Here is a 12510-nt window from a genome sequence, read left to right on the forward strand (position 1 = left end):
TAGCATACCTTACGCTGAGTTTCGGTTCATTTATGAGACAAGAGTCCAGTTCACTCGCCCGCGCCTCTGTGTCATGATTATTTATTTTCTACTATATTTAGACTACTTCTTATTTATTAAATCCAGATGAAACATTGATTAAAATTAAGATAAAATTAATAAAAAAACGAAATTCACTTTAAAGAAAGACTTTGTGCTTTCTGTTTGAGGTCTCTGTGAAATTTTTAAAGTCGCTTCAGAGCAGTCATGTTCGTAATGGAGAACTGTCACGCCCGTAACATTTTTTTTTTCTTTTTTTTTTTCTTCACATAAATGCGAACACGAAAAATAAAATAAAATAATATAATATTTTATGTTCTGTGGAGGCCGATCTTTATTCATCCGGTGGGTATATATTTTGGTTTGCACAGTGTAATTTATAGAATTACTAAAAAATATTTTGCTACCTAAAAGTTAAAGATTTTTTTTGTGTCACGTCACATGTGTATTTCCCCTCATATTAAATATAAAACGCATGTGTAGACTGATATTTTTCTATTGTTTGACTCCTTTCAGATGTTTCAAATAAATGCATTTTCTGAGAATTTTTATTTTAAGTTTTGACTGCAAATGTCACGTCCATAACACTGGAATCGCCCAATTTTAACGAATTTATCCTCAACTAGTTTTTGTGGTGTAGGTCTATGTATTTTATGTTAACTTAAATAATACTAATAGTAATTTAAAGATGTGGTAGCGCTGCGAAGATCGCGAGTCGTCAACTTCATCTGTCTAGCCGACACTGACATAAAAAATAACTGTTTTATTAGTAAACAATTAAAATGTCTCCTGCTATATTGAACATATTTGACTGTTCCTTACAAAACACTGACAGTGGGGTTTTTGACTGTTTTTTTTTTTTTTTTTGAGCAGCTGCGGACAAATTATTTCGACACACACACACACACACACACACACATTATAAATAAACATACATAAAATGTTAGTATATCACTTGCTAATCATTTATGAATTCATGAGTTCATCATTAACTAAGCATAACTTACTTACAACTGAGCGTTATAAGTGTTACCCTCACTATAAAAAACTAGACAACACCACTATACACAGGTATTATATGTTAAGTCTCAAAAATCTTAATTTCAAATTGTAATAACAGTGTCTGTGTCAAAGTGTTCTCAATATTTTGTACATATACACCAAAATCATTACCTGGTTTGAGAGGAATATTTAGATAATATACAGATAGTTGTATTCATACACATTCACATCATGGTATGTAAGGTCATAGTTGTATTCATACACATGCACATCATGGTATGTAAGGTCATTTTTTAGAAAATGATCAAACTTCATATGGGCATTTATTTATGCCAGAAAATAACATATATGACCTCCGAATTACGGGGACACTGAGGTGTCCTCATAAACCTAGGTGTCCTCATAATGCTGGTGAGTAACCTGACATATTGTCCTTGTAAACCATAAACACAAGCACACACAATATTGATAAACAGGATTTTTTTTTTTTGCTTTTTTAATACAATAAAAAATTAATTTAATTTATTGTTTAATAAAATTATAAGCCTATTATTTTTAGTTTATTAACAGCAACAACAGCTGTAAAGATGAAGTTGACGATCGCCATCTCCGTAGTAGTGAACACGCCTATAGAGAGAAATGCACATCATTATTTCTTTTCGTTTTAAATTGTTAAAAAGACATTTCAAGCTTTCTTAAGATATATTTAATGTCTGTGAGGCATACGCTGAGTTTCGTTAAGTTGAGATGCGCTCCTGTTTACGTGCAGTGCAAGTGACCACGCGGGCGCCTCTATGATTGTGTTGTCTGCTATATTTGGTATTTGGCAATTGGTTGATATTTTTTTTTTTAAATTAAGATACAATTTATACAAAACGAAATTCACTTAAAAAAATCGTTTTCTGCAAAACAAAACTTAATTAAGTGGTCAAAATCATGTCTGACCCGCTCCATGTCTCTCGATATTGCGTACTCGTGTGTGCGGTTCACTTTTCATAATCAACATAGATGAAAAAATAACATTATTATATTTTAACAAAAATGAAACTAAATGAGCTTAATTAATGGTAACAACACAGTAGGCCTACAGACTCTGTATTTGTACAAATTGCTGCACATTCATTTTATTCTGAATTTTGCACACACAAGTTGAAAGGCATTTGTTTGTGCATGCATGTAAAACATATCTGCAACATTTATCAAGTTCACTGATAATTATGCGTGCATTTATTAATTATTATCTTAATGAATAATGTAACAAGGACGAAGCATGTAAATTGTTTGTTTAGAATTTGGATCGATCATCGCAAATAGATCCGAATGAAGAAACGTACAAAACCATAGTAGAAAATGGGTGGGCCCGGACCTAAAATGCCCAATGGTAGCGCCGCGGCTGGTGGTAGCCCTACATTTTACACATCGTGGAAACAAAATAAGAATGGAAACTAAAATATGCAGTATCGCCCTACAGCGCACATTCTATCAGCAGTTCTGGCGCCTCAGTCCCAATAGCCTACTGTTAAACTCGACGTACGTTCACATCACATGTTAATGCAGCGGTAGAGTTACACTCACAGGACACTGTGCACTTAACAACAGTTCATTATTTGCTCGTGTTTTAAGTCTTTGCCGGGTAAACATTTCTTTGGCATTCTGTTCTGACATGATGCACTTTTTCTAAGCACGAACTGAAGTGCGCGCGCACTGTCAAACAGCGCCAAACTGGATTTTTGTTGGGTCAGACCCATCTGATATCGAAGGGGGGCTGATAACGCGAGATCAACATGGAGCTAAATGGAAAAAAATAGCACCAAACAAGCCACTTTGAAATGTTGCTGTTTTAATGAATATAAAAGTTGGGTGACCCTCCCCCTAGACTAAAAAAAGTTGGATGACCCTCCCCTCAACAAAGAATAAAAAGACATGACCCTCCCCTATTTTCCTCCGGTGGCCCCTTCCATAAATACCGAACGGTCCCTAGCATGTTTAATTTTTTAACGGTCCTCCACGACGACGGCGCGCGAGTGAGAGAGTGAGTGAGAGTGTGTGTTCGCGAGTGAGTGAGTGTGACTGTGTGTGCGCGCGAGAGTGTGAGTGTGTGTGTGTGTGTGTGTGTGTGAGAGAGAGAGATTGCGTGCGTGCGTGTATGTGAGTGAGTGTGTATGTGCGAGTGAGTGTGCACTGTGTGTGTGAGTGAGTGAGTGAGTGTGTGTGTGTAGGCTATGTGAGTGAGCTTGTGTAGCCTATATGTGCGAGTGAATGAGTGTGTGAGACGGCTCGCGATGACTGGTCGTAAAACAACGTGTAGTCTGACATGTTTCTTGTCCACGACATGACAAGATTTTTAGGAGTCAAAATCGTGTAATCTGACAGTGACTATCGTAACAGACAAACAAAAATTTGTTTATGTTGATGCACTTTAATTAAATACAATAAATATATATTGTATTTATAAAATCGCAGATTTTTTTATGGGAAAAAATCGCCCAGCTCTAACATTAATTGACATATTTAAAAAGGTTTCTCTAGGAAAATATTCAAATTTTTGACTATAAGACAACTATTGATGCCTTGCTATACTTACAAACTCTAGTGTTTCACTGGCTCGTAATTTTCTAGTCAGTTTAGAAACTTAAAAGTATTGTAGCATTTCTGATATTAGTCTCCTTAGGATGAAGTGCGGTGTTGTTGCATCCCTCATTTGTAAGGTGCTTTGGATAAAAGCATCTGCTAAATGAATAAATGTAAAAGCAGACATTCTTTATAGTCAGTGATTTCACTTATGACTGAAATCTGACTGCATAACTGCATGGGATCCATTATAATGTAAAAAACAAATTAGCATAATTCCTCCCGATGCTATAATGTTCCTTGCAGAGCATCATTGTTTTAAATAAGATGTAAGATATGACAGTAAATGAGAGCAAAAACTTACTCCATGCTTGTATTCCTCCACAATAGTCATTTCACTAGTTCACACTTACAAATAAGTTAGATAGAATAAATGCGTATTTGGCGTGCTGTCCGAGGAGAGGGCTCCGGGCTCGGTATTCGGCCCGAACCCAGAGTACTCCCCCCGTATTCCTGGCTGTAAAGATTAAGCCAAGAGTGAGGAGTCGGGGTGGTGGAGGGATGCTGAAAAAACTGTCAAGGAATATTAGGTGAGTTGACAGTGTGGATATATATATACTTCTTGTCATGCTGATTAGGGTAGACGTAATTGTTTGATGACGAGTAGATTGGATTGCTTATTTGAACGTGCTCCTCCCGAACTTTGTTTATAAAACATCATATAACTCTGTATTTTGTCTGACAGTTCCTCAAACATTGTGGGTCTCCTTATGGACTCCTGGTTTCTGTTTTGCACAGGCAAACCCAGTTTTCGTTGAATAAAACAAAAGGCTTTAATTCATCACTGTTTGCAAGCATGAATGCTTTTGTTTGGTTTGCAGTACACAGCATCCAATTAGTGCTCTTCCTAAAGTGCATCAGAAGGGTTTTGAAAGCTACACAAATGACTCGCCCTGCCTTTAAGCGAAGCACATGCCATCGCAAACGCTGCGAGCTGTCAAGACAGCGCAAGTCAATTAAACCACAAAACTGTGGTCGCATATCAAGCAGAGTGTAATGTTAAACCTATTGCAGTGTACAAGTCTGGCTATCTCTGAGAGAACACAAAATCAATTTGTCATGGCACACAAAGGCTAACCTATGATCAAATGTGTTTGTTCATCAAAAAGGACAAACGACTCATGTATTTCTGCCAGCTTGTTAATGTACGTCTGCTTATCTTGGTCTGCTCCCTCATCATACTGCCAGTTCTCTGTGCCATTCAAAAGGCACAGAATGTCTGATGGTCCTAGAGAAAAGCAAAAACCAGCGCTTGTTTAGCAGTATTTTATGCCGCATTTACATTTGTGGTCCATTCAACTGCATTTCACCAAAGAGCTCATATGAACGACAAACTAATTTGAATGAAAGTTTGTTTCATTTATGCATGAGCTGAAAATGGCCTTTAGAGATTCAGCAATCAGGAACAGGCTTCTGAAACATGAAAACATTAAACGAGCGCTATGAATAAATCACAATCTGTTGATAACAGTTCTTGTGAGCTAAATAGATTTCATGTCACTCTACAGGTAATGGCGTGTTATCTGGGAAAAGCTGCACGGAAGATACATTACTTGAGCGTTCAGAAACGTCTGAAAGGTGCCCTCCAGGTTGTGTCTGTATAATAGACATCCTCCTCAACTGCGTTTTTAGCATTGTTACGCTCTTTCTCCTGGCAGTCTTGCTGTATCTTTTTCGCTCTGTCAGAAAAAACGAAGAGGAATTTAAGAGAGTGCCAGATGGTGAGAATGACTGATGGATTTTTGAATAGCTTTGATACTCAAAAATCTACCAGAATGTCTTTATTTATGTTTATGGCTTCATACATTGTCAAGATACCAAAATTACACTTCTTAGGCTAACAAAATATCTATCACAGCTTTTGAATCATCTTTTGAGCTTTACTGAAACAATCTCATACAAAAAAGAGAACTATATTTGTTTTGCTTTCATCACTTAAAAACTATTACATGTACAGTGGGGGGTAAAAACTATTTAATATGGCTTATATAACTATGCATTTTATTACTAGCATTACAATTAGACTGAAATTTTTAATTAAAATGAGTTTCAAAATGGCTTAGTGTGATCCTCTTTTCAAATATCACATGACCTATATACTAACTTTCAAAAATATGGGGTCAGTAAGATTTTTTTTCTAAATATATATAAATGAACACTTATTACATTAATTAAAAGTGACAGTAAATGTTACAAAATATTTTGTTTTCAAATAAACACTTTTTCAAACTTTGTTCAAAGAATCCTGAAAAAACATATCAGTTTCTACAAAAATATTAAGCAGCACAGCTGTTTTCAACATCGATTATATTTGATCAAATAAATGCAATCTTGGTGAGAAATGAGAGATTTCTTTCAAAAACTTTTTTTTTTCACTAACCCAAAAAATTGTCTATTTTTTTTTTTTAAAATCCATTTGCGACCTAGGAATAGCGCTGAATCTTAAATATTTCTTACTCATTTTGTTTCGTAAAATGACTTGTTTTAAATGTTTCAACATCCTAAAACTTTATCCGGAAGGATAAAAGGAGCGACTACAATGGAAGACAAGACAAGACCTGGGACTTTGCGTTGATGTTTTATAATGTTTATATGCAGCAGTCGTCCGTGAGGGGCTATTGCTTAGTTTCGTTTGGTTTATTTTGTTATTAAAGGGATAGTTCACTTTGAAAATAAATTTTGATATGTTTTAGCTTACCTCAAGGGCATCCAAGATGTAGGTGTCTTTTTTTCCGCAGTACTTTCAATTTGGATATTTTTAGGTCAAACCGTTCTTGTCTGTCAGTCATATAATGCAGGTCGATGGTCACTGTATCAAAACACAAGCACAGAGTCCAAATTAAAACAATTCCCCATCGTCCAAATTAAACAATTCCCCATCGTAAGTACACATTGATGGCCTAAGACACGAAACGAGCGGTTTTTGTGAGAAAATGAACAGTATTTATATCGTTTTTACCTCTTGTAGCACAGCACGTCCAAATGATCTGACGGCGCGGGCGGGTATAGATGTATACATAGATGTCGCCTTGGCTACGGTTCTCTTACGAGAGGTTCTCTCGTATTGCGTAGTTGCTTACGCTACGGGAAAGCCTTTCTTTCTCGAGATACTGAAGCCAAAAATTATCCTTAATTTTTATAATCTTGTCAACGCAGTGCGGCAGCCTGCAGACCTAGGGCAAGCTAACTAGCGTGCCCATTGGCTGCCCTGCGGCAACTGCAGCAGCCTACCGCTGAGCCCTTGGCGTGACGTCACGACCAATGAGCGCGCTTGGCGCGCTTAATGCGTCACAGCCCGCGAAAAGGGGTGTGGCTTAGCGTATATAAACAGGGCTCGGAGGCTGCTTCTCTGATTTCTGTCTTTTCAGCGAAGCTCTTCGCATCGCTGCTCTCTGAGGAAGCCGCCGTCGAAACAAGCGACCAGCACGCCGAGGATCTCAGCCTGAGGACGCCGGCCGCCTTCGCCGCCTTCAGCTTTCCCTGCCTGCTTCGCTATCCGGCGATCATATCCTTTACTGCTCTGTTTTGTATGTGTTTGCCCCGCGACACACTTTTGCATCTAAAAGAGCGCGAGGCGTTGTTGCAAATGCCTCGCTCATCCTGTGGCTCGTGCAGAGCCCCGCTCAGCGATGGAGACCGCCACGTGGTTTGCGCTCTCTGTCTGGGCTTCGACCACGCAGCCCGCGCCCTCTCCTCGGGCGGCTGCGAACAGTGTGAGGACTTGCCGATGTCGACCCTGCGGGCTCGACTCGCCATGTTTGACGATCCTCCACCTTCCCCGGCTGCCTCTTCAGGGCCGCGTAAGAAGAAACGCCGCTCTCAAAGGCCTCCAGAGCCGGTGGTTATAGCTGAGCGCTCGCCGGAGCCCCTCCCGCGAGCCTCGCTTTCTCCTTCTCCCCCGCCCTTCACCGACGCGCAGCGGCCGGCTACTGCCCGCACTGCCGTCGCCTCAGGGGATGAAGCAGATGACGCCGCTGACAGCTGCTCTCTGCTTGCTTCGGACAGCGAGGAGTGGTCGGGCTCTCACCGCTCCGCCTCCTCGACTCCTGAGTCTGGCAGGTCCCGCTCCAGTGTCGACGCGGAGCTTATCCGCCTCCTCACCAAAGCGGTTGACCGACTGGGATTGGACTGGTCCCCACCCAAGGAGCCTGCGCCTAACCGACTCGACGGGTGTTTTCTGCCTAGCCGCCGCCAAGCGCCAGCCTCTAGGTCAGCACCCTTCCTGCCTGAGCTCCACCAGGAGCTATCGAAGTCGTGGAACGCGCCCTTCTCCGCTAGACTCCGCTCGTCTGTCTCCTCGGCTCTCTCCCAGGTGGACGGGGCCGCCGAGAAAGGCTATACCGGCATCCCTTCCGTTGAGGAAGCGGTGGCAACGCACCTTTGCCCGCCGTCTGCTAGATGGCGCTCAAAGTCTGCCCTGCCGTCTAAAGCCTGCAGGACCACATCAGCTCTCGCCGGCCGCGCATTCGCCGCCTCCGGCCAAGCTGCTTCTGCCCTGCACTCGATGGCTGTTCTTCAGATCCTGCAAGCCGACCTCCTCCGCGAATTGGACGAGAAGGGCTCGGATCATACAGCCTTAACAGATCTGCGCAGCGCGACGGACCTTTCGCTCCGTGCTACTAAGACCGCTGCACAAGCCATCGGCAGATCTATGGCCGCGCTCACCGTCATCGACAGACACTTATGGTTGACGCTGGCGGATATGAGTGAGTCAGAACGCGCTGTCTTCCTCAACGCCCCGCTCTCGCCCACCGGCCTCTTCGGCCCTGCGGTCAGCGGGATTGTGGACCGCTTCTCTGAAGTGCAGAAGGCGTCGCAGGCTATGAATCTCTTCCTGCCTCGCCGCTCGAGCCCAGCCGCAGGCCGCTCTCAAGCTCAGCCTCCTGCGCGCAGCTCCACACAGCGCTCGTCTCGGCCACCAACCACTTCGCAGCGACGCCAGGGCGGCCGCCCTAGGTCGCGCTCGACCAGCCGTCACAGACCGCCGCCCCCCCGGGGTCCGCGTCCCAAGATAACGCTGAAGTCTGAGCCCGCGAAGTCCTCCTAGCACCCGCAGGGAGGAAGAGATGGCTGAGTCCCGCTGCGGCCGGACCGCCATCAAAACGCCCAGCTCTGTCAGTCCCCTCAGTGCAGGCTACTGCAGCAGCTTACACCGCAGCCAACGAGCCAGTAATACCACTCGCTCGCCTGCACACAAACGCCGTTTTTACGGCGGCCCAAATAAATCTCAGAAAGAGTGTAAATTCGGGCTTTCCGGCTCCGGCCGAAGGTGTTGTAAGTGTAGAAAATGTGCCCACTCCCACGTGCTCACTGCTTCACACAAACACGATCCCCATGGTAACGCGTTCAGAGCGCTCTCTCATAAAGCGGTCACACGCCGCTCGAGTAATAAGTGTAGTAAATGTGCCCACAACTCTGTGCTCACATCTACCTGTAACTCGCTCTGCCACTTGGTTACCCCGGGCAACAGCGGCTCAAGCCGAGGGTGTTATAAGTGTAGAAAATGTGCCCACTCCCATGTGCTCACTGCTTCACACAAACAGGGTCCCCATGGTAACGCGTACAGAGCGCTCTCTCATAAAGCGGTCGCAAGCCGCTCGAGTATTAAATGTAGGAAATGTGCCCACAACCTTGTGCTCACACCTACCCGCTGCTCGCTCTGCCAGCCAGTTACCTTGGGTCACGGATCCTCTAAAGCTCCCAAACACTGGCCGTGTCATAAGTGTAAACCCTGCGCCCGCTCACGAGCACGCGCACTCACTTGTAGACATGATAATCCCCACGCCTCTCTCGCGCCTGGGTTGTTTGACAGCAAATCACGCTCCATCCGATGGGACCGAGCTACTGAACGCTGTACAGTCGGCCAATACTGTTTACCAGCCCCCGTGTTCGAGCACCAGCGGCGCGCGCGCCGCGCCTTTCTCTCTGATACAGGCTCCCCATCCCGCGCAGCGCGGCGATCTGAGCCCAGAGACCATTCGACCCCTAGCTATGCATGCGGAAGCATGGGAAGCGATTCAGGGCGCGTCAGAATGGGTGCTGAAAACTATAAAACACGGCTATTCGCTTCAATTCGCTCGTCGCCCTCCGCGCTATACAGCACAGACGGAGACGAGAGTGAGTTCAGAAGCGGCGCACCTGCTTCAAGCAGAAATAGCGAAGCTGCTGCGCAAAGGGGCTATAGAACAGGTTCATCCTTCTTTGAGCGAGTCGGGCTTTTACAGCCGCTACTTCCTCGTGCCCAAGAAGGACGGAGCGTTCAGACCTATTTTAGATCTGAGACATCTGAACAAAGCCCTCATGAGACGGCCCTTCAAAATGATCACAACCAGAAAAATCCTCGCGCAGATTCGCCCAGGAGACTGGTTTATCTCTCTCGATCTAAAAGACGCATACTTTCAGATCCAGATAACTCCCCGTCACAGGCCATTCTTGAGATTCGCCTTCGAGGGTCGAGTATATCAGTACACAGTCCTGCCGTTCGGCCTGTCTTTGGCACCCCGTACATTTACGAAATGCATGGACACGGCCCTCGCTCCCCTGAGGAAACAGGGAATGCGAATACTGAATTATCTGGACGATTGGCTTATTCTAGCGCAGTCAGAGACGGAACTTGTGTCTCACAGAACAGCGCTTCTCAGCCATCTGGAGGAGCTGGGTCTCTCGGTCAACTGGACCAAGAGCTCGCTATCACCCCGTCAGTCAATTTCCTTTCTTGGAATAGAACTGGACTCGGTGGCTATGACGGCCAGACTGTCGGAGCAGCGCGCGCGCCGCATCCGCCTTCTCGCCGCATCCCTCCAAATAGGCAGCCGGGTTCCGCTGAGGACATTCCAGCGTATCCTGGGGCATATGGCCTCAGCTGCAGCAGTGCTCCAGCTGGGTTTACTGCGCATGCGCCCGCTCCAACGCTGGCTGAAAATGCGCGTGCCCCACCGAGCCTGGGCGGCCGGCGGCTTGCGAGTCAGAGTGAATCAGGGATGCATTTCAGCCCTGCAGCCCTGGCTGGCAGCCGATTGGTATCACACAGGAGTGACTATGGGAGTGATTTCACACCGGAAAGACAGACGCTTCCAACCTAGGTTGGGGAGCGCTCTTCGAAGGCAGACCGGTCTATGGCCGCTGGTCAGACCAGGAGAATCTCCTACACATAAACTGTCTAGAGATGCTCGCGGTCGAGAAAGCGCTCAAACACTTCCTCCCATTCCTCCACGGTCACCATGTTCTAGTCCGTACGGACAATACATCGGTAGTGGCCTACGTGAATCACCAGGGCGGTGTCAGATCAAAGATGCTCTGCACCCTGGCGGAACGCCTCCTCGTGTGGGCTCAGCACTCTCTGCGCTCGCTGAGAGCCGCGCATGTGCCTGGCCACCTGAACGAGGGCCCCGACAGACTGTCCAGGGACAACGTTCCCCCTGGGGAGTGGTCTCTACACCCCCAAACAGTCCAGTCACTGTGGCGACGGTTCGGCAGAGCGAAAGTCGACCTTTTTGCGTCAAAAGACAACGCTCACTGCCCAGAGTTCTTCTCGAAGAACGAGGACGCGCTGGCCCAGATCTGGCCCAGCGGCCCGTTGTATGCTTTTCCCCCGGTCTCTCTGCTGCCTCAGGTCATCGAGAGAATCAGGGAAGCGCGCCACTCAGTGCTCCTCATAGCCCCATGCTGGGAGAACCAAGCTTGGTTCCCGGATCTAATACAGCTGGCAGACTCAGCCCCCTGGCCGATACCGGTGAGGAGAGACCTCCTCTCTCAAGCACGCGGATCGATATGGCATCCCCATCCAGAGCGCTGGTCTCTGCATGCGTGGAGCCTCAACGATTACACGCTAATCTGCCAGACGGGGTCATGAACACGATCATACAATCCAGAGCCCCCTCTACGAGGCGGCTCTACATGTCGAAATGGTCAGTGTTTAACACATGGTGCACTGCTAAGGGGCTCGATCCACAGACATGTGGGGTATCGCGAGTACTGTGTTTCCTTCAAGAGCTACTGGACGCGGGCAGGTCCCCCTCCACGCTCAAAGTCTATGTTGCGGCCATTTCAGCGCTCTCGGTTTCGGAGCAGGGCCGCGCATTAGGAAGGAACGAGCTCGTCATCCGCTTCCTTAGGGGAGCCAGGAGGATGAACCCCCCGCGACCCCCCTCGGTTCCTATGTGGGATCTCTCTCTGGTCTTGGAGGCCCTGAGAGCGCATCCCTTCGAACCCTTGGAAACTGTGGATATGAAATACCTCACGCTCAAAACCGTTTTTCTGATAGCACTGTCGTCAGTCAAACGAGTGGGAGACCTTCACGCGTTATCTGTTAACGCCGCGTGCCTCGAGTTCGGACCTAATGACTCCAAAGTCATTCTCAGACCGAGGCATGGGTACGTTCCAAAAATTTTGGGCACTCCCTTCAGAGCACAGGTCATTTCCCTCTCAGCCCTGCCGACGCACGGCAGCGAGGCCGATAGTAATCTCCTCTGCCCGGTCAGGGCGTTGAGAAACTACATTTCACGGTCCGCCGCTTTCAGGCGCTCGGATCAGCTCTTTGTTTCGTTTGGTGGGCGCACCAAGGGTCTCGCCGCCTCGAAACACAGCCTGTCCAGATGGATAGTGGACGCTATTGCTGCTGCTTATGCGTCTAAAGACCTGCAGTGCCCATTGGGCGTTCGAGCTCATTCCACTAGAGGCATGGCCTCGTCGTGGGCATGGTCCAGCGGGATTCCCATTCATGACATTTGTGCAGCGGCAGGCTGGGCCTCCCCCTCCACGTTTGTTAGGTTTTACAACCTGGATGTTCCCGCCTTGCAGGCGAAAGTCTTATCAGTCTAAGTCTCGCGTATGCCAGCC

The 12510-nt window shown here is 46.4% G+C and overlaps 1 protein-coding gene across 1 annotated transcript in view; it reads right to left on the reverse strand.

The window, feature by feature from the left end:
- Positions 1 to 12510, reverse strand: part of hsph1 (heat shock 105/110 protein 1) — a gene marked incomplete at both ends in the record, with an annotated part of 30946 nt that overhangs the window by 2625 nt on the left and 15811 nt on the right. Inside the window, 7 exon segments of the mRNA XM_081370856.1 lie at positions 2376 to 2446; positions 4315 to 4421; positions 4792 to 4882; positions 4885 to 4900; positions 5226 to 5272; positions 5275 to 5351; positions 7700 to 8007. Of these exon segments, the coding sequence (XP_081226982.1) occupies positions 2376 to 2446; positions 4315 to 4421; positions 4792 to 4882; positions 4885 to 4900; positions 5226 to 5272; positions 5275 to 5351; positions 7700 to 8007 (717 nt within the window).

Source organism: Scardinius erythrophthalmus, assembly GCF_964197995.2.
Source record: "Scardinius erythrophthalmus genome assembly, chromosome: 7".
Classification (NCBI taxonomy): domain Eukaryota; kingdom Metazoa; phylum Chordata; class Actinopteri; order Cypriniformes; family Leuciscidae; genus Scardinius; species Scardinius erythrophthalmus.